The 23,551-nt window shown below is 43.1% G+C and overlaps 1 protein-coding gene across 1 annotated transcript in view; it reads left to right on the forward strand.

Annotated features, from left to right (window-relative positions):
- Window positions 1-23,551, forward strand: part of si:dkeyp-14d3.1 (transmembrane protein 132C) — a 122,540-nt gene that overhangs the window by 24,712 nt on the left and 74,277 nt on the right. The window contains exon 2 of the mRNA XM_064937422.1: window positions 19,250-19,436. Within this exon, the coding sequence (XP_064793494.1) occupies window positions 19,250-19,436 (187 nt within the window). The remainder of the gene's footprint in view (window positions 1-19,249; window positions 19,437-23,551) is intronic.

Here is a 23,551-nt window from a genome sequence, read left to right on the forward strand (position 1 = left end):
TGGAACTCGTCTGATGCGACACACCACAGTACACCAAGCGCTCTCTCCATGTGTGGTTCACCCAGAGCCATATCCAGGTCTTTGGCACCCTTGGCACGTTATTCCTTGGGAATTGTGGCTATAACTTCCTTGCTGTTCTAGATAAACTTGTGCAACCGAAGTTTGCCGATGCTGCAAAGCTCCCTTGCTTCTTTCACCAGCTGGGCCGCTTCAGCTTCAGACGATACGCTCGTCAACCCATCATCAACATAAAAGTTCCTTTCTATGAACTGGATAGACTTCTCGCTGAAGCTTCCTCGTCCTTCGGCAGCAAGATGTTTGAGACCATAGTTGGCGCAACCAGGAGATGAAGCTGCGACGAACAAGTGGACCTTCATATGATACACTGAGGGTTGAGACTCTAGATCTCCGTTCTCCCACCAAAGGAACCGTAGATAATCTTGGTCTTCTGCTTTCACATGAAATTGGTGGAACATGCGCTCTACGTCACACATGATTGCAACTGGACCATTACGAAAATGACAAAGGACACCCAGCAATGTGTTTGTCAACTCTGGACCGGTAAGGAGATGGTCATTCAAGGACGTCTCTCGAAACTTAGCTGAGCAGTCAAAGACGACTCGTATCTTCCCAGGCATTTGTGGGTGATAAACCCCATGGTGCGGGATGTACCATGCTGGATGATTGTTAATTTCCTCTTTAGAGACCTTCTCAGCATCTCCACAAGCTATGGTCTCTTCCATGAATGCTGTGTAGTCCTTGTAGTACTGCTTGTCTCTCCTTAGCCTCCTTTCCAGGCACTTGAGTCGGTGAACTGCACATGTTTTATTGTTCGGATTGGGTCTTTCTTCCTTAAACGGCAGCGGCATCTCATAATGTCCATTGTCCTTGCGTATTATGCCCTCTTTCATTTTCTTCAGGAAACAGATATCCTCTTGAGATATGAGGTCCTCTTCTGCAGCTCTCTCGTTGAAGTCAGATTCAAGCGTCTTGATAATGTCCAGTGTTGTGATTACCTCTCTTACACGTGTTCTACAAACATAGTGTATTTGATTTGTGAGGTTGGAAGAAGATTGAAGGCTTGGCATCACCTGTCTAACGATAACCCGATAACTCACTCCAATAGGGTCGCCATAGTCGATACATGGATTTCCATAGCCGACTATGCTCCAGCCAAGATCTGTTCTCTGAGCAAAAGGCTGATTTCCCTTACCAGACACAATTTCTCTTGGAAGGAGAGCCTGGGAGCAGTTGTAGCCAATTAAGAGACCGACATCACAGCTCTGTTGAGGAGCAATCTCCTCTGCAATGTGTTCAAGATGAGACCATGCTCTTGCAGTCTCTGGAGTAGGAATATGATCTCTGTTTGCAGGAATAAACTCTCTCAGGTAGGTCGTTGGCAGAGGGATTTTCTTCTCCAAGTAAAGCCCTCTAACCTGCAAACCAGACAGCTTCTGGCAGGGCACAATGGTATTCCTTGAAGCCATTGTAGAGAGTTTCAGTTGGACTGGCTCCTTCCTTGTATTGAGAGCCTTTGTTGTCTCTTCAAGGATAAAAGTGGTGTCGCTCTGGGTGTCAAGAAGTGCATACACAAGAACTTCACGATCTGGCTCACTTGTGGTTGACACCCATACTGGAATGATTGTGGAGGTGTGAGTGTCGTTAATGTCCCTTACAACTCTGTTAGATATGGCCTCACTTGACGCTCTTGTCCACTTATCTTGTGGGGTCTTCTTATCCCTTAACCTTTCTTTAGTACGATCTTCATGCAGGCAGGATGGATGCCTCCTCTGACACGTGTTGCAGGTGTTCCTGTTATCACAATCTTTCGATCGATGCCCAGGCCTTAAACAGCCAAAGCACAATTTATTCTCTTGAACAAACTTCTGTCGCTCTGCGGTGGGCTTATCCATGAACTTCTAGCATTTGTGGAGACTGTGACCTGACTTCTCACAGAAGACACAACTAGTAACAGTATCGTTCTCATCAGAGTTAGTTGCTAATACCCTTGCTCCAGGGCTTTGAATCCTTGGCGTCTTGGGTTTTCCATCTTCGCTTGGTATCAAAGCATGAAGGGATGTCACAGGATTTCAAGCGATCTTTGCTTCTCTCGTGAGAAACTTCACAAACTGACTGAAGCTTGGAAAGATCTCAGTTTCTTCTAAGATGTCTATGACCTTTCTATTCCATCTTGAAGTTAGCCAATCTGGAAGTTTAGCGAGGATCTTTTGGTTTTCATTACAGTCATTAAGCACCTCCAGGCCCTTATTCTGAGACATAGCAGCCTCACAGCTGCGAAGAAAGTCTACAAGGTCTCTAAGTTCAAGACTGTCCTTGGATCCTATCTTAGGCCATGCATTGAGCTTATCTCTGAAGGACTTGGCGATGAGGAATTTGTTTCCGTACCTTTCTTCAAGAATGGTCCATGCAGCACAGTAGGCTGACTCTGTTCCTAACATAAAGTAAATTTCGATGGCTTTCTTGGCAGGCCCACCGATATATTTTCTCAAGTAATATATCTTCTCAGTTGCTGGTATGTTCTTCCTGTCTATCAGAGTCTGAAAAGAGACCTTCCAGTCAGTGAACGAGAGTGGTTCTCCATTGAATGTTACTGGTTCTGGTATGGGGAGACGGCTTTCACTGATTGATTCCGCTAGTAACCTGAACATGGTCTTGGTGCCATCTTCTTGTTGTGTGCTTGTCACAACATGTTGTGGTGAGAGACTGTGAAATGAGCCACTTCTGTGCATGACTTATTTCACAGATTTGCAGTTAGAGAGTAGTTCTCTCTTCTCGTCCTCTGAGTTTTCATCTTGCTCATACACTTGCATTCGCGCCTTGGCAGCATTTAGTTTCTTGAGCACTTCTGGGCACTCTAACTCTCTACGCTTGTCTTCTAGCGTCCTTCGTCTGGCAGCATTTTCTACCTCTAACTTGACTCGCAGCCTAGCTTCTTCTAAGCTGTGTTTCACAGCCTCAGCTTCTTGCTCCGCTGTCCTCTTCTTATCTTCATCTTCGAGTCTCTGAAGCCCTTCTAGTTGGCGTTCTTGCTTAACCATTACTTCTAAAGCTGCTTGGTTAGCAGCAACTTCCGCCGCAGTCTCTTGTCTCTTGGCAGATGACACGCTTGAGCGTCTGGAGTTGACCTTTGAGTTGCTTTGAGACTGGGAGGAAGCACTTGAGGGCTGATAGTTGAGATTTGACTTATGTGAGAGTTCGGACATGCACAAGGAATTGCTGTCCTTCCAGTGCAACTCTATCTGGTTACTTTGACCTTCATCCCTGCCTTTTAAATGACACCTTACAGTCTTGATAATAGACATTGTAACTGCTTCACAAGTATCAACTCTGCGTCGTATATCGTTGTCGGGAATGTCAATTTGACGCAAATTTACATAGACAAGGTTTAGCTCTGTAGAGGTATGGCTAATCTTGTTTAAGAGGTCTTCTAGTAGGTCTTCAGAGCAACAGCCTGTCAGTGACAGTTTTGCTTCCTTTACCAGAGCCTTCCACTTCTCATAGCTGACCCTGAAACGATGTTTGAGCTGTCTCCACCTTTCTTTGCGCAGTTCTCTGCCCTTTTCAGTTAACCTGCGGACTCTCTCACCTTTTCATGGCTCTTGTGCTATCTCATTAGCAGCCTCTGTATCATCATTCACTGGCTGAAGTGACTCCACACCAGTCTGGGCCTCTTCCTGCTGTTCTGTTTGTTCTGATGAAGGCTCGAAGTTTGCAAGGTGTTGCTGCAGCTGCTCAACTTGACCCACCCCATCTCTATCACCTTTAGTGAAACTACCTCTTTCTGACATTCTAAATCAAGTCAAATCAATTCTAGCTAAAGTTTGGATAAGTGAGTAGGTAATTTATACTCTAATTCACTGTAATTTAAACCTTAGTATGTGGTATAAACATGTATAATGCTTGTAACAAAGGCTTGAACAAACACCTTACCAAACAATTACACTATTAACTTACAGGTGAAAATATAATTAATAGGTGTACACTGACCCTTAATGTTTTCTAACTATATATATATATATATATATATATATATATATATATATATATATATATATATATATATATATATATATATATATATATATATATATATATATAGTAAGTATCAAAGAACATTTTCCAGTAATACACATACCAACGATACATTAGGATAGAAAGAGCAAATGCATAATACCAGCGTCTTGAAATACACAACTATCTCCAGTCCTTACGACTTGTAATCTAAAGTATCTTATTAGCTGTTCACAAGGCTAGGACCACCGTCAAACACCTTGACTTGTACTTGTGTGTCTGACTTTCCTGTTAATCTTGACCTTATGTTGCCTCACGATGCTTCCTTATGTGGAGATTTTCTTCTTAGTTTGCAGGTAGGTGCAAAACTCTAATCTGGCAGATGACAGGGTCTACCAGGATTTGGGAATCTTGTAGACGTTTTACAGCTGGATGAGATTCTTCTTTCTCTCTTGCTCGTGAAGAGCATTGAGTTCTCACTGTAGCTCCCTTCAGTAACCATGAGCACAACCGTTCCTTGATTTTAACTGGCGGCTTTATTCTGTAGTTTTCGTCAGAATTATCACCTTCCTTGAGAACTATAAGGTAAATGAAAAATACAGTTCAGCACACTCTTACAACCTTATCTTACGAGAGACTTATTAGCTTGGTATAACTCTGAAGTGCTTACATACATAATATTTTAACCGGTGTTATAACGGGTTCAGATTAAACACATGAATAAAGGAAAAAATACCTCATTGGCTGCTTATTACAGAAGGGAGGAAATCAAACTTCACACTTCACACATTATTCCCTGGCATGAATTCACACTTCATCCTAACATACACTCTTCAACCTTTATGAACTACACCCGATGACATGAAAACTTAGCTAACTAGCAGCGCAGGATTGCCTTCCCTCCAAAAGTGTGTTGCTACAATAAGGATCCCCGTTACAACCGTATTAGCTACGTAGTTCCGCTTGTATTATCATTTCACCCGCACAGCGGACACGTAAACAATTCAAACAAAAGACAACGACATAACCTGTAAGTCTAACTGTCAGTTACATGAATACCTGAGCCGGCATGGTGAAAAATCTGTCAATGTCCTCCTGAGCAAGGCACTTAAGTCTAATTTGCTCCAGGGATACTACTATGGCTGGCCTTGTAAAACTACACATTGATAAACAGTGTATGTAAAAAAAAATATATATATATATATATATATAAAGCATCTTAAATCTATATCGTACTGTTGTGTCTTAATAGGCTCCATTTTTAGTTCTTGATACCACTATTCATAAGATGTTGGAGCATTTCTGTTTCCCTGTTAAGGCAAATTACATGGATGGGTGCATTTGCCTTGTTTACCACTGACCTAATTGATGAACACATCCTTGTTGAACTAAAACTGATTCCCACCGTATCCTCTCCACTCTCCAACTTAGGGAGCCTTAACTAACAGGGAGGTTGTTAACATTTTCCTTTTGCATTTTGCCTCAACTAAAGAGTGGTTTTGATGGAGTGCCATTGATCGGACACTCTGGGCCCCTAGTCAATGGACCTTGTGTGTGTGCCCTAGGTGCAGTTGCCGTGCCAACAATGGTGGACTTCCAAGGTCCAGTCTCATTAGGCTGTAGAGGAGGACAGACTCTCCCAGTCTCTGAGCTGCAGGTGGCCATCACATCATGTCACTTACTAAACACCCCAAGAGAGCAAGGAAAAGGATATCAGCTTATCGGCACAGGCATCATTGCTGCAGACAGCTGGGGTTTGTATCTACTGCCCCCTAGTGTGTGGATGAGTGCTATGCCCACTGCCAACCACAACTCCAGTGGTCAGCTGTGGTCAACTCAAGCTACAGTTTGTTGCAGAATGTGAAAGGGCGGGGTTGAGATGTAATGATCTTATCTCTTTGGGTGAAAGGAATTTGTGGGGTTTGAAGTGAGAGAGTTGGAATGGAATGATTTGGAGAAGAGCAACAATACCTTTGGAACGGTAGCCTTAAAAAAACAAGCACACTAATAGCACAAAACCATAACTATAAAACTGAGGTTAAGGGGTGGCTGTTGATGATTAGCATAGTCATTTTGGGTATATTAAAACAGCAGGGTTGCTTCCACTAATGGTGCTAATGATGTTCTTCTGTAGAAATGTATTTCGGATTGGACACCTGGTGGCACAGGGCATTTTCCTCTCCTGTTAATGACCGCATTACCTCTCGAGGTAATCTGCTTTGGTTATAGTCACTTCCGTGTACAATTCCACATAAGCTGACACCACGACGGCTCTCAAGGAACTACACTGAACTTGGTGCAAACTGGAAACTGCATATTCTGAGGCCGCATTTATTGTAGCTGGGGACTTTAATAATGGAAATCTAAAGAAAACACCCCTGAAATGTTGCTATTCGGGGCGAAAGCATTCTTGACCATTGCTACTCTCCCTTACGGGACAAACATCTACTGATGCACCATTGAGAGCATCCTGTTGGGCTGTATCACCAACTGGTATGGCAATTGCACCGTCCACAACTGCGGGGCTCTCCAGAGGTTGGTGTGGTCCCCCCAACGCATCATCAGGGGCACACTGCCTTCCCTCCAGGAATTCGACAGCACCCGGTGTTACAGAAAGGCCAAGAAAATCATCAAGGACCTCAGCCACCCAAGCAATGGCCTGTTCACCCCACTACCATCTAGAAGGCGGAGACAGTACAGGTTAATGAAAAATGGATATGAGCGACTGATAAACAGCTTCTATCTCCAGGCCATCAGACTGTTAAACAGTCATAACTAGCCGGACTCTGCCCAGTACCCTGCCTGCCCTAAATCTCAGACACGGTTACTAGTCAGCTACCACCCGGTACTCTACCATGCACCTTAGAGACTGTTGCCCTATGTACATAGTCATTGAACACTGGTCACATAAATAATGTTTGCATACTGTTTTACCTGCTTTATACTGTATCTACTGCTGTACATATAATTCCTAGTATACTGTATCTTGTATAAGTTAATCTGGTGTAGATACATATAGATTGCATTTGGATTACTGTTACAGTGCTATTTGGGTTGCTAATTGGATTCATTCTGACATATCTTAATTTCCTTCTTTTGACTTTTTGGATAATGTGTGTATTGCTAGATATTACTGCACCGTTGTACTTCTGCTCTGTACTGAATAATATCCACTACTTCTTTCTGTCTGCAGCATCTCAGAGTTTCACTTTAAACTGCCTGTCTGCTTTGTACAAAGTGGTACAGTAGCTTACTTGCTAAAAATGTTCTCCTTATGAATATAGATGATTTTGGAATCAAATAGTTTTGCCTTAAATGCATTTTGATTTTTTTCCAGAAAGATGTGGGGGAGAGGAAGATATCAACTGGCAGCACTTTGAATAATTAGTTGGTATTCGTGCTTCCTCAATAGAGCACTGAATTATACTGTTTATATAGCAAACTATGACAACATAACTGCTAACTGAAAACATGGCCCTGTGAGGCTCAAAGTAAATACCTAGCATGCCTCCTAAGTAAAGAGACTACCTCTGCTTGTGTGTCCTTCTTCCCAAGTGCATGGCCACCTACATAGGCATCATTCTTAGCAGAGAACATGACAATGACTATAAAGGGCAGTCTTCTTTTGTGTGTGTGTGTGCACGAGATAGGGAGTGTGTGAGCTGGGGTTTGTTAGCTAATGAATGCTGCAGAATGCTGTTAGGCTAATAGGAATGTGATCCCCTCCCTGGGTTTGATACACACTAGCGAGAAGCCTTTGGTTTGTGCCCATGGTTCATTATAATGGTATAATTAATACCGCTCAGCCTTTTCTCTGTGTGCCGCAGTAGAAAAGGTTGAAGAATAAATGATTCATTTAAAATAATCTGATGCATATTAAAACAGTTATTTAATTAATTAAAAGAACAGTAAGTTATTCCAAATCCAACTGGCAAATATTTTTTGCACATTTCATCTCTCTCTCTCTCTCTCTCTCTCTCTCTCTCTCTCTCTCTCTCTCTCTCTCTCTCTCTCTCTCTCTCTCTCTCTCTCTCTCTCTCTCTCTCTCTCTCACACACACACATGCCATATTGCAATAGCAATTCTCATTCCTTCCCACTGCTTAATCACATGGACAATTTGCCTTCTTTTCTTAGCTGGGTCTGTATTAATGTTTCAGCCAGAATTTTGCTGGCAGTGGCACTTGTGAATTCAAAAGCTGCTTGACTTTCATGCCATTAGAGAATAGCAACAGCTTTATAGAGTGAATGTTAGGTCCTGCTACTCATGAACTGCAGTCAAGAAGCACTTAGTGGGGAATTGTGACCCTGTGACCACAGATAGCCTATGCTCAACATCTCTCAGTTCAGGCAGATGGGAAGATAACAGTCTGGTAACCTTCACCACTCAACAGTACTCAACCTCTCTACTTTCACCATGGAACATACTATAAAACACCCTCTTGCACAACCACTCCTGAACAACATTATGCAAAAGACTAATACTACACGCTGAATACAAATATTATGGGTGTGTTTGGCTTGATTACTGTTGTTTTCTGAAACATGACGATCCAATGCGTCTATTTTCTCCTCAGCCTTTTCTTTAGCCAGGCTAGCTTCATCTCTCCAGTGGCCACTTCAGTAACCCATACATGTCACTACATAACCGTGAATATCCCAGAACAAACGCCAAGCAACATCTCCCTGACATGTATCTCTATTATTCTTATTCTTGTCTTCCATTAAATTTGACAGTGTTTTAGTGGGAGTTTGTCTTTTCTCCTCCTCCTGTCGCCATATCTGTTATTTTCTGGACAGGCTGAATTGAAGAGCTCTGTTGGGTATAGGTCTCACAGGGGACTCGGCTTGCTCCTCATCTCTCTCTCTCTTTCTCTTCTCCATCCTCTCTCTCTCCGTTTCTCTCTCCATCAGTTTTTCTCTCTCTAACAACATTTCCATCCACAGTTTTTATGTGATTAAAGTCATACCATATTAAAAAAATGACGACAGCTGTGATGGAAAAGTTTCGGTCCAATTTTACAAGTGCTGACAGATGATTTGTTCATTTGACATGGTGGGATCTTTTTGTGTCGGTAAAATTAATAATACAAGAAATGGTGGTGGAAACACCTTTATGTGCAAATATTGATATAACAACCATCATATCGAAGTAAACTTGGAGTCACACGATGACATGGTGTGTGTGTGGTTCTCCCACTACGACTCGGGAAACCATGCAGTTTATTAAGCTGCAGATTAAATAAACTGTGATGAACTTCACAGGATTTTGAAAGTGCAAGGTGACCTTGATGCTCCATTCCAATAAATATTCAGGGTCTTATTCTGGTAACATTATGATCGATGCTTGACTGCCTTTTGATAAATACAAATATTCTTGCTCTTCATAATAATCTCATCAAGTACACTAGCCTACCCACCCTGTATCTGTTAGCTGTTGGCTAGAGCACACGTGCCAAGAAGAGTGTAGGCACGTGTCCTATTGAACACAACCATAGAGTTGAAAATGCAGTGGAGAAGCATTGAACTTTAGATTTGTATTTGTTACATGAAAGCGAAAAAGTAAATTTTGTCTGCACTGCGTCATGACACACTGTTTAAAAAAATACATGCAACAAGTCAGTTTGGTGGAAACACACCACTGCTGGGAAAATGGGCATATTTTCTTTTGTGGATTTTCAAATATTCACGTGAAAATCTGTCGCCAATTGGATGGAAACCTAGCTGGTATCGCTAAATTGTTTCCACTGAATAGTAAGACAACTGGAAACCCTATAAATAATAGTATATTCCATTTTACATATGGGTGGTCACAGGAATCAAACCCACAGCCCTATTAGACATTTGTATATTTTTTTCTTCTCATATTTCCAGATACTTTTTCCCAACACCTTCTTTGCCTACTGTCAGTAGTGAATACACTTGAGAGGCCATGTCAAATACCCAACCAAATGTACTGACAATGATGTATCCATGGCAACAATACATCTCAGGTTGCCATATGCACATCTTAAATCTTGTCATGGTTGTAACACAGCTTTCCATTTTTTCTCTTTTTCATAATATTGTTGTCCTTCTCAACATAATGTTTTACTCTTGGCTCTATCTCTTGGCTTTTGTATTGCACGGTATTTCTCTGGCAGTAGCCAAGCATTGAGGGATCTGGTGAGGGGGTGGGTTAGGAGATTGTTAGGTGGGGGTGTATATACCTCCTGTCCGTACAGTGCTCCCATATCAGCTCCTAGATTGGGTTTCATGCTCTGACTATTGGGGTCCGTTCTCACAATGCAGACCTGACAACAGACTCTCACCTCGGGGTTGGGTGTGCGTGGCGAGAGCGGCCTGGGGTAATATACTTCTGACGGGCTCCCCCATGGCTGTGAAATGAAATTCCTTCACAGCTTAGTGAAATTTCAGCTGGGCTTTGCTGGCTATTACCTCTGAAGCTCCTGCTCGTTCTATTTCCTTCCCCCACCCCTCTCACCCTGTTCCCTCCTCACCCTCCTGGTCCCTTGTAGTTGTGGTTTGACTTAAAGGGCTTTGTAAGGTCAATTGATTCTATCCCTTTGATATATTGTTATTGTCACGGCTAACCAAATTGCAGCCACATTTGAAAAGAGTGGGCAAAGCTTTTCGGCACAGCACAAATCTTCTTCCCAGCACAGACAAGCGTATACTGCACTGGTTCTTTTCATGTGTGACTTCCATGGATTTAATTTGCCGAGGGATGTAAGGAGACAAAATATTATGGGTGTGCTAGGGTTGTTTGTATATTTATGACTGCTGGTAGCTTTGCTTAGAGACAAGCCAGGTGACACTAAAACACAAAATCCGTCAGCAAACAGGTGAATGGCAGTAGTGGGGAATTGGCAGTTAGTGTATTGCATAATTTATGTGCAATAAAATGACCTTCTTAGCCACAAGTTATACTTTACACTGCATCCAGGAATTTCAAAAACGGGGTCTACATAAAGCATGTTCTATAGTCTCCCTATTAGTTACAGTGCCTTAGGAAAGTATTCGGCCCCCTTGAACTTTGCGACCTTTTGCCACATTTCAGGCTTCAAACATAAAGATATAAAACTGTATTTTTTTGTGAAGAATCAACAACAAGCGGGACACAATCATGAAGTGGAACGACATTTATTGGATATTTCAAACATTTTTAACAAATCAAAAACTGAAAAATTGGGCGTGCAAAATTATTCAGCCCCTTTACTTTCAGTGCAGCAAACTCTCTCCAAAAGTTCAGTGAGGATCTCTGAATGATCCAATGTTGACCTAAATGACTAATGATGATAAATACAATCCACCTGTGTGTAATCAAGTCTCCGTATAAATGCACCTGCACTGTGATAGTCTCAGAGGTCCGTTAAAAGCGCAGAGAGCATCATGAAGAACAAGGAACACACCAGGCAGGTCCGAGATACTGTTGTGAAGAAGTTTAAAGCCGGATTTGGATACAAAAAGATTTCCCAAGCTTTAAACATCCCAAGGAGCACTGTGCAAGCGATAATATTGAATTGGAAAGAGTATCAGACCACTGCAAATCTACCAAGACCTGGCCGTCCCTCTAAACTTTCAGCTCATACAAGGAGAAGACTGATCAGAGATGCAGCCAAGAGGCCCATGATCACTCTGGATGAACTGCAGAGATCTACAGCTGAGGTGGGAGACTCTGTCCATAGGACAACAATCAGTCGTATATTGCACAAATCTGGCCTTTATGGAAGAGTGGCAAGAAGAAAGCCATTTCTTAAAGATATCCATAAAAAGTGTTGTTTAAAGTTTGCCACAAGCCACTTGGGAGACACATCAAACATGTGGAAGAAGGTGCTCTGGTCAGATGAAACCAAAATTGAACTTTTTGGCAACAATGCAAAACGTTATGTTTGGCGTAAAAGCAACACAGCCCATCACCCTGAACACACCATCCCCACTGTCAAACATGGTGGTGGCAGCATCATGGTTTGGGCCTGCTTTTCTTCAGCAGGGACAGGGAAGATGGTTAAAATTGATGGGAAGATGGATGGAGCCAAATACAGGACCATTCTGGAAGAAAACCTGATGGAGTCTGCAAAAGACCTGAGACTGGGACAGAGATTTATCTTCCAACAAGACAATGATCCAAAACATAAAGCAAAATCTACAATGGAATGGTTCAAAAATAAACATATCCAGGTGTTAGAATGGCCAAGTCAAAGTCCAGACCTGAATCCAATCGAGAATCTGTGGAAAGAACTGAAAACTGCTGTTCACAAATGCTCTCCATCCAACCTCACTGAGCTCGAGCTGTTTTGCGAGGAGGGATGGGAAAAAAAGTCAGTCTCTCGATGTGCGAAACTGATAGAGACATACCCCAAGCGACTTACAGCTGTAATCGCAGCAAAAGGTGGCGCTACAAAGTATTAACTTAAGGGGCTGAATAATTTTGCACGCCCAATATTTCAGTTTTTGATTTGTTAAAAAAGTTTGAAATATCCAATAAATGTTGTTCCACTTCATGATTGTGTCCCACTTGTTGTTGATTCTTCACAAAAAATACAGTTTTATATCTTTATGTTTGAAGCCTGAAATGTGGCAAAAGGTCGCAAAGTTCAAGGGGGGCGAATACTTTCGCAAGGCACTGTGTATACATAATATCATTCCCAAGTCTTTATTTAAACTATTGATGTATTACATTTGGGATGTATAGAACTCCTCTCAGAGTAAATAAGTTACTGTGTGTGTGTGTGTGTGTGTGTGTGTGTGTGTGTGTGTGTGTGTGTGTGTGTGTGTGTGTGTGTGTGTGTGAGAGAGAGAGAGATATGCATAGGCTGGTATATCACTGTTCTACCCCGAGGAGCATGGGAACAGCAGACATTCAGGGTACTGTTTTCAAGCACCACTGGAGCCCTAAATTTGATTATTTTTGGGGGAGTTTGCACCCTCCCTGCAAAGCCTCCTTGTAGTGTGGTGTAGTATAATGTAGTGCATTTATTCTACTGGCTGTCTGCAGGATATGTCCATCCCCACATCTCACACTGGCCCCAACTTATTTCCTCATCTTTACAGACTGTGTGGTGCTGTGTGTGTCTGCATCCTGGCTTCTCCAAGTCCAATTTGCTATGTATGTTTTACACATGTTCAAGATGATTGTGTCAGATGTAGGGAAAGTCTATCTCTTTCCCTAATATCAAAAAAACAAGAGAGGGATGGAAGTGCTCTGTCTTCAAGATCTGGAAATAGAGATATTGACACTCCAAATGTCAACCTACCTCCTCCAAAGACACACACACACACACACACCACACACACACACACACACACACACACACACACACACACACACACACACACACACACACACACACACACACACACACACACACACACACACACACACACACACACACACACACACACACACACCACTGATGGTTGTGTCGCAGTGTAAGCCCCAGCGGTGTAAGGGAGAGGACACAGAAGCCCCTATCACATCTCCCAGAGATTAAATGACAGTGTCACAGTGAAACATTGGCTCTGATAATAGGACAATAGAGCCAGTTTCAATTATAGTCTTCCTCTAGAGAGGACTGCAAGAAAGGAATTACCTCAGGAAGGTCTGTTTTATTTTTTCTGTCAGTTTATTCTCTGTGACATTGAAATCTTTATTTCTTTAGACTCCTTGGGGCTTAAAACGTAATAGCTAGCCTGATCTTACCAAGGTGGGCTTTTGTTAGCTTTGTGTGACTGAAATAGCTCAGGTATCTCAAATGTGAGTTTCAGACCGTATCAGAAATACTAAAACAATACAACATGAACCACATCCTGCTGTATGTAAAGGACTTAGTATTAAATGAGTACCTCTCATTACAAATGTCAGAATTATGTTTTATTATTTGATCGATGGGTCTTATCAATGTGTTTATTTCACCCCTGCTGGTAATACTGTGTTGTGGCGATTGAGAGGTTTGAGATGACCTCTCCTGTGTGTAGCCTGTCTGCTCATTCTCCTCTCCATGCCAGAGTCAGGACTCTCAGTATTGTCAGGTCCCTCTCCAGCCTCCCATCTCAGCCAGCCTGCCAGATGCTCTTTCTACACTCCTCCACAGTCTTTGTCTAGCTCTACCCCAACTTCTCTCTGTGGTGCTGTTGGCTTAGCTGTCTGTCTGTGAGACCTGGCCCCCATCCCTGCCTCAGTAGAACAACACAGACAGTTTACAGGTGATTATCAGCCCAGCCGCATAGAACACATCCAGAGGCCTTTGGTGTAATTGAATTAGAGTCCATGCTGGAAGTCTGAGAGATTGTCAGTCCCAGGGGCTGGAGGGACAGGCCTGCTTGTCCTGTGATGATACCAGTGTTTTGAAAAAATAGAAGACAGTCTTTTCAGCCTTTCTAGTAGTTTATTGGCTAAATTAAGTAAAGTTTCTTATCTGCCAGTAACATTAGCAGCTTCAGACGTTGATTAGCTTAATTTGATCTCCCAAAAGGTCAGACAAACTCCATAGCAACAGTTGTCTCAACGCCAACTTAAGTCTACTTCTATCACGTTTCAAGGTAAGACCCAGATACAGACTATGTCGAAGTAACAATGTTTATTACAACATGGGCACAGGTACAGGATGGCAGGCAGGGTCAGGGTCAGGTCAGGCAGAGGTCGGTAATCCAGAGTAGTGGGGCAAAGGTAAAAACGCTGGTAACAGGAGACACAGGGCTGTAAGACATGGTTTTAATTCTAGACACAAGGAAGGTAGGAAATATACAGAGGGTACAGGGCAACAGAGGAAGAACAGCAGAGGGGCTTCCGGGGTTGTAGCTGTGGGACTATAGCGGTATGCCAGCGCATCTGGCTTGACCTTCTTGGATACTGGTAGGTGCTGCGGAAGTGAAGTGGCCAAGAGCCAAAAGAATCCCAATCCCACGGGAACCTGCGGAGACTCAACTAGCAGGAATTGGATCATCTCACTGTGGTTCCCTGACACTCGTCGGTTGATGGGGGTGGTATGGTTGGTGACCCGGCCTATAGAGCGCCCGTCCAGCACTCTAACATTCATGGGAATGGAGAGGGGTTGAGTGGGGATGCTCAGCTCGGACACCAGGGTAACGTCCAAAAGACTTACATCGGCCCCCGAGTCGATGAGTACCTGGAGAGACATGGACTGGTTGCCCCACAGCAGAATGGTGTGGAGAGGGGGACGAGTAAGGGGAGAAAATATTTCTTTAATCCCCACCAGAGTACTCACTCCAACGAATGAGCCAGGTCTCTTGAAGGGACAGGTAGATACAAAATGACCGACAGTACTGCAATACAGACAACTTTGGTTGTCAATTCTGAGTACGCATTTGGCTGGAGACAGCCTAGCCCTGCCGAGCTGCCTCAGCCTACTCTTGTAGGAACTCGGGTCAGCTCAGATCTTCTCGGGGACGTAGACACCGGGAACTTCCAGAGTTCATCAGATGAAAGCTGGGATCCTTGGGTGAGCGATCGGGACAGCAATCAGACCTCTTCTCCCTCCTACATTCCCATAGCCGACCATCGAGCGGATGGATAAAGCAATGAGCGAGTCAAGATCCATCGGTAGTTCCTGGGCTGTAAGCTCGTCCTTTACTTCCTCCGATAATCCGTGCAGGAACGTGTCGAACAGCGCTTCCGGGTTCCAGGCACACTCCACTACTTGCGTGCGGAAATCCACCACATAGCCTGCCACACTGAGGGAGTCCTGTCGTAGCTGGAGTAACTTCCAAACAGCCTATCTCCCGGACACCGGAGCCTCAAACGTTTTTTACCTCCGCCACGAATTTCTCCAGACTGAAGCATACGGCCGACTGTTGTTCCCAAACGGCCGTAGCCCAGGCAAGGGCCCTCCCGGACATCAGCATGATGAGGTATGCTATCTTAGAGAGGTCCGAGGGGATGGAGGATGGCTGCAGCTCCATACGAGGGAACACCCGACTCTCCATCGAAGCGCTCCGGGGAGGTAAGTGGGGTTCCCGGGAAACCGGGGTGATGGCGCTGCTACCAGCCGGGTTACTGAGGGGCGGGAGGTTACCATCGTGATAGGCTGCCGAGTAGACAACCAATGGAATTGCTCCCGCAATGTGTCCATTGCTTGGTTGTGACGTTTGGCCATAGTCTGGAACCCTGCGATCGGACCGCGAAGCAACTCCTCGTGCCTACCAATGGTGGCTCCTTGGGAGGAGATGGCGTAGCGGAGCTGGTCCAAGTCTGCTGGGTCAGTAATGGCCAGTTCGTATTATCACATTTCAAGGTAAGACCCAGATGCAGACTGTGTTGAAGTAACAATGTTTATTACAACAACAGAGGCAAAGGTACAGGATGGCAGACAGGGTCAGGTCAGGTCAGGCAGAGGTTGGTTAATCCAGAATAGTGCGGCAAAGGTAAAAATACCGGTAGGTTCTACGAACAAAATGAACTGGCAACAGACAAACAGAGAACATAGGTATAAATGCACAGGGGCTAACGGGGAAGATGGGCGGCACCTGGAAGGGGGTGGAGACAAGCACAAAGACAGGTGAAACAGATTAGGGCGTGACATCTTCATTTAATTAAATGCATCACATGCTGACAGCTTACAAGGTCTGTTGAATAGAAGCACTAAGACACTCACACGTTCACGCCGTATTTTACCTATAGCACCCGTTCCTATTCAGTGACTCACAGTGAGTGTTACTATGCTGTAGAATAATGTTTTTTCCAGGCTTGTCTATCGCTACCTGCATGGTAGAACTCCCACACCAGTCCGTCAAGTGTTAAAGGAGAAGTTTGCTTTTTTACAACCAAATCTCTAAGTTGCAACAAAATGGAATATAACGTCGAGGATAAAGTTCGGAATGAAACAATTTCATGCACAACATTTAAAGACATGCATCACTATACTGAGTGTTTCCCTTTCTAAAAGGACATATTTGAGTGTTTTTGGAGCCTTCGTTCATGTTCTTTCAGAGCCCCCGTACTGCACAACAACAATGAGGAAGTGAATTGCTGGTTGGGGTAAATTTAGCAAAAACAAGTGAAATTGCTAAATTCTCCTTTAATATGCATTACTGTGCCTGCTCACCAGCACTTATCTAACACAAGCTACTGCTCTCATGAACAAGGTGATGTCATCAAAGTCAAAGGGCCAAAATAATACGCACATGTAGCTGTGTGAATTCCTCTTCTCCTAGATATTTCCTCATTCTTCACAATCTCCTCCCATATCCTCCCCTCTCACCTCCTATCTCATTTTATACTGTCTTCATTATTCAAACATTTTATTGCAGTCAGATTTTTCAGTTTTCAAAATTGCAGAATGTCTTTGTTAAGGTTACGCTCATAGAACAAAGAAAATTGTCACCTGCAATTGTATCTCCCTGACATCTCTGGAGCTGGTGTTCTATATTCAGATGAAACCTCATAAAGTCCTTCATTTTCACGGCAGTTATTAAAAAATGGCACCTATGATGCCGTAGGGAGGGCAATAATTGACATCTCAAAAAACTGAATGGATTTGCTCAGAGAAGAGACCAATGGTGAAATCATTTCAGTGTTTGAGTTCACGTCACACCATGCACAGCTGAATCCTGCTTCTCCTTAGACACCTTCATTAGTTTGACTCTGTAGTTTGTATATTCTATTGTATTCTGAAGTTGATGTTACCAGAGGATCATGTTTGCACTGAAATCTGAGTGGGTGAGGAAACTAGGGCATTTTTCAGATTACCAGTGACACAGCCCAAAGTGCAGTCATGTGACTGTACATACTGTTCAAAGGTTATAAACTCTGGTCAATCTGTTCATCAGCTGTCATCGTTGTTTGGTTGATGACCTCACGGCTTTTATTGGTCTTCCAACCCAAATTGGCATCTGTTTTGTCAGAGGGACTGTGGATGTAGTAGTTATGTAAGGCCGTTTTCTACCATGCCACTGCTCTGACAGCCCAGCACAACCCAGCTCTCTCCACGCTGATTGCTACTCTGTTATGGAATGCGGCACAAGTTATTTGGTTGGTTGTCATTTTAAATATTTATACTCACTTCCGTTTCTTGTAGAAATTGGGTTGTTGTGTGCTAGGACACAACAAATCACTCATTCTCTCTGATTGAAAATAAATAAGAGAAAGGGAAGTGAGTATGTGCCTTACAAAAACCCAGGGTTCAGCAAATAAAACGCCTGGTCTATTATTCATAGTTTTCCTGTTTTCTGAGTCACATTCATAATTGAGAACATTATATATTTGCTCAGATGTCTTTTCTCGAAGTACTACGCATGTTCTTTGTTCACCACAACAATAAAAAAAAATGGGCAAATAGATTTGCGGTCTTGGAATGAAGCTAAAGTAAAGTAGGTAAAGAAGGTAAAGTAATTAGATGTGTTGTTCTGTACTGTAGGGTGCCATACTGTATCTGCCATGTGCCATAGGTACAGTAGACAAACTGACGTCGTTGTCCTGAGGCCAAGCAGCACCAAAAGAGATTGAGAGAGGGTGGATATTTTTCCTTTTTCTCGCTCGTTCTTTCTTTCTGGTCAGCCTCAAATGAAGGAGATGCTGTTTAGTGCCGTTGGGCCTTGGAGACAGTGCGTGAAATGTATTGGCCCTGAGCCCTGCCATTTGACACGCCAGACAAGGCTAACAGATCTTGTGCCTTTTCCATTTCCTGCTTCTGTGTAAAGCTGACCTTTGCTGCCTCCTGGCTATTTATTTAAACTCTGAGCACCAGAGACTTATGGTGTCACCGGGAAATGATATTATCAACGCTCTCCATTTGTCTGCCTTAATGCAGCCCTGCCATATATTCTCCCTGCATTGCATATACTGTAATGCTATATATTCATACTGTGCTGCTGCTGCAAATGAGGGCAGTGGTTAACACCCACGCCTTCATGTCCAGAGCAGGGGGTGACAGTTACTTGTAGCCTCCCTCTGAGATAAAGATTAGTATGTATTACAGTACTGTACAGAGCAACTGTAGCCGTATGGGCAGTATGAAGAATGTCAATATAGAGCTGTGAGAAATAGCTATTAACAGTGCATATCATACCATGGACCAGTGTTGACCTTTTGTAGAAGCACAGTCTAAAATGTCAGGGACATTGATTTAGTCATCAGACTCCACTATTTTTAATAATTGTATTAGGACTGTGTGTTGGTAGAGCTCATGGACGGACACACTGTTACTTTCTAATAAAATACTGATCCTCTCCCATCTCTTTCTCTCTGGTCTGTGCTGCAGGTCTGAGGAGGGTGTGCAGAGGGTCCTACAGGTGGACCTGGAAGTGGACAGCTTCCTGGGTCCACTGGGCAGCCGCTGGATCACGTGGCAGGTGGAGTACCCGGGCAGCCATGCCACCACGCAGGAGGCAGAGACGGAGATCCGACTGGCCCAGAAGGACCTGGGGGGCATTGTGCCCCTGGCCATGGTGAGTGGTGCCAGTCAGCCAGTCACAATCACTACAACACACAGAGCAGATGGACTGTGCCAGAGATCTGAAGAGCACAAAGTTCACTCAAAGTTTTGTAGGTTACACACTGTGCATCCTGCTGTTCACAGCAGTGACGATGCTTCACATAATTGTTTTTCTATTCACAACTTTGACTTTTGTACATCTATTGCATATTTTGTATAATCACTTACTGTATATTATTATTGTGGAGCAATATGTTTAAAGGTCTTGTACATTACACATCTAAGAAATCTTAGATCTTTGATTCCTGATGTAACTACACTGAAATCGCAGACCTTTAGCTTCAGTGTTTTGCCTGTGGAGTGTGTGTTTTGGCATGGAGGAGGAGTGGGTGCGTGTGGCCCTGTGTGGGGCCTGTGTGGGGCCTGGAGGCTCTCTGTGGCCTGAGGGTAGGCCTGCAGGTGTTTTTCTCTCTTTAGGCTGCTATACAGATTAGCCTCTCTATTGGATGGATTCACCAAAGCTACTCCATTGAACTTCACAGAACATCTTTCACCTCATTTGCCTTGGCTTTCTAAACAGAGTTAGATCCAGAAAAGCAACAGAAAGATACCAGAAAGATCAATTACACCCACTTACAAGCATGACATGTTGCTTGCCAGTGTTGAGATATGTGATTTTCTGTAAGAGCTTTATTTCTATGTTTGTGGTATGCATAATGAATGTTGTGAGTGCACTGTCGAGTATAAATAATTCCATATTAGCAGCGCCTATAGCTACAAAATAGGTGCCTGTGGGTGGCTGCATTTGCCTGTGTTGCTGTGCTCAGAGGAATGCAGCTACTCTAACTCTTGTACCCCACAGATCTATTTTCCAAATAATTTATGCTTTTTTTCTTCTCCTTTTTTTTACAGAGGTAGATTTAATACCCATAGTTGCCTTTTGATATTCCTTTCATTCTTCTGACGTGTCAATAATGTTTCTGGCATATAAAAGGGATATTTGCACCCACGCTTTGCATTGACACAAATGTATAAATAGCATTTCTCTTTTTAACATCTGTATTCCATACTGTCTCTGAGGGAGCTTTATGTAGGTACGAGAATGAGCACAATATCCATTTAAGGCTCAGTCATTTCTCTGATCATTTGCAGATACATTTGCTCATATTTTGGTATACAGTATTTGCAAAATTATAAATGAGGAAATGCATTTGAAGGTGTTTTTGTGGCTGCCAGATTTATAGACTGACTTGGGATCTTTGTGAAAGCACTGCACACTTCTACGCCCATGTACTAATCCATCACTAATAGGGCCTGGTATTATGATGAAATCATTATACATTTTGAGTGGAATAAGGATTTATGGTTCAAGGCTGATTAATAAAGGCTTTTCTATAGCGACAAAGAGCCATCATATTTAACCTGCTATTAGAATAATTTGATAATCTTGGCTAAAACAATTAATGCATAAACATTATGGTGCGAGGCTCATATGAGAAGATGAATGGTGTATTCAAATACATTAGAACAGATTACAGATGTGTACTGTATGGATGTGCTATGTAACCTCTTGTGTTTAGTTATCCTGTCCTGATTTAGTATTCTATTCAGGAAGCCTTCCGTTAAGCCAGTGATGACCTTAGCAATAGATGCCCTTTCTAGTAGATATAGATTTCCATTCTAGTAATTATATTTCTATGGTCATAACACTACATGTAATGGAGGGACTTAACATTTCAATGCATATCTCAGGACTCCACCTGGTCAATGCACGATTGACGTTTCCATTGCTGATATTGACATTTTGACATAAGCAACCAATAAGATTGACAGGATATAGGGCTGTTGGTGTCCAGCCTTACTCCAGTCCTATAATCAATAGTTTGAGAGGGAAATACCCTGGCCTGTAATGTGCAGACTCGTGTCAGACCATTTCCTTGGTCAGTATACTCGCTGCCTCTCCTTTGTGGAATGTATTTTAAGGACATGACACCCTGAGTCTTCCCACCTTCTTCATCACTAAACCCCAAGAGAAACAAAAAACACACAATAGACTCACATTGTGTACACAACTCACACACACAACCTCAGACATTGTCACAGAGCACATACAGTACCCTCACTCACTCTCTCTCTCACACACACACACACACACACACACACACACACACACACACACACACACACACACACACACACACACACACACACACACACACACACACACACACACAGAGAGAGACTTGAGCATGTGTCTGTAAATGTGTTTGTGCAATCTGCATGCAACATTGCAAGAGAAGGCAAACCAGCGAGGAAGGATGGATTAGATTACTTGGGATCACTCTGGCATGACAAGCCCATAGATGGCTTCCTCTCCTCTCACCCTCCCCTCCTCACCCTACTGATCAGCCCCACTTCCCCACTGCCAGTGGGAAAACAAGAACATAACTGTGTTTCTGAGACAAAGACAGTGTTACATTGTGTCTCTGTGGTAGGACAGGACAGGAGACTGGACAAAGACCTGTGTCTGTGACACAATAATGATGTCTTCCAGCTGTTGATCCCTTATGTTTGGGGATGTAGAGGGTTCAGAGAGAAGAGCATGCAGCTCTTTACAGGCCAGGGAGAATAGAACAGCGTTATTATCAGTGATGGGTGACAGAGAATCAGAGAGAAAGAAAGAGAGAAAGAAAGAAAGAAAGTGGGCTGCTCAAATCTCTTTAATCGAGTTGAGTGGGGAGACTTCAGAGAGCACACTGCAGGCATCTGTTGACACAACAGCTCTGTCGCTTTGGTTAAGAAGAGGCTTTCATCTGTAATTAGGACTAATTAGGCTAATAGGCTAGATTGTCTTTTGCCATGACAGAGAAGCTAATTGAGTTTAGGCCAGAAATAATCCCTTAAACAGAAAGGGGGATCCATAAGTGACCAAGGTTATAATGTAATAAAGCTAATGATTATTAATAATGGCAAGCTTATTCAAGGTTGGATAACATTCATGGCTTATTACCTCAGTTGCTCCTCAACCCATTTACGGCATGCTCTAAATGACTGTGCCATTGTTCTAATTGATTATTACAACAACAAAAAGGCATTTTATTGCACTTCCGGAGTCAAGTGATAGGGCTCTACTGTAGATGACACCTCTGAGAGAGAGAATTTTTTTTGAAAGATGAGCTCTCTTTCTTTCCTCTTTGAAGCAGCCTCCTCCTGTAGCAGGGACACCTGCACACTGCCAGCTCCCAGCACTGTTCAATGGTTTTGTCACCCATTTCAAATCTTGAAGCAGGATTTCTGCAAATGCTGCAATTATTTTAAAAGCCTTTAAAAAAAGGGAATTCAGAAGTATCGGAGAAGAAAGAACAGAGAAACACCTTAAACACTTCTCTCTCCTCTTGTCTACAGCTGTCCTTTTCTCACTTTCAGAAGAGTTTTCTCTCCCACACCATTTTCCCTCCTCCCTCCTCCCTCTTCTCCCCCTTCTCTTCTTCCCTCCCTTCTTTTGTTTAATTCAGACAAACATACCTTAATATACAGTAGTATCTCTCCTCACCTCCTCCCTTCTGCTCCTATAGTGGTAAGTAGCTGTGTGTTTTTTAGGTCATGAGTGGATGGATCTTAATGGCAGTAATTGGTGGCTGAGCTGATTCCTCAGCAACGCAGCAGGAGGCTGGCCCATTTTCCTTTCCTATCTTGAAGTAATAAGCTCCTGCCCAGCCTCATGATCATTACCCACGCTGCTCTACTCCAGGGATGAAAAGAGAGTGAGAAGACTAGGCATGCATCATAACACCACTCATATGTCTTCCTGCTCCAGCTTCGGCAGCAAACTGTGCTCACTTAAACACAGCTCATTTAAACAGCATGGAGATGAGGAGAAATTAAAGAAGTGGTTTGTATTCATGTGCTTTCTGAATGGTATTGTTAAACAATACATCATCACCCTGGCCTTCTCCGGCCACTTCCTCTCCCAAATGATACAGTAATCCATCAATGATACTCAGTTGGATGTTTGGTAAAACTTTACTATAGATTTCCTTATGCATGCATTCATAATGTTTCCTTATTGATGTGTTATTTTCCCACATTCATTTAATTCCTTGCACCTTATAGTGCCAGGCAAGTGAA

The sequence above is a fragment of the Oncorhynchus masou genome, chromosome 25 (genome assembly GCF_036934945.1).
Source record: "Oncorhynchus masou masou isolate Uvic2021 chromosome 25, UVic_Omas_1.1, whole genome shotgun sequence".
NCBI lineage: Eukaryota > Metazoa > Chordata > Actinopteri > Salmoniformes > Salmonidae > Oncorhynchus > Oncorhynchus masou.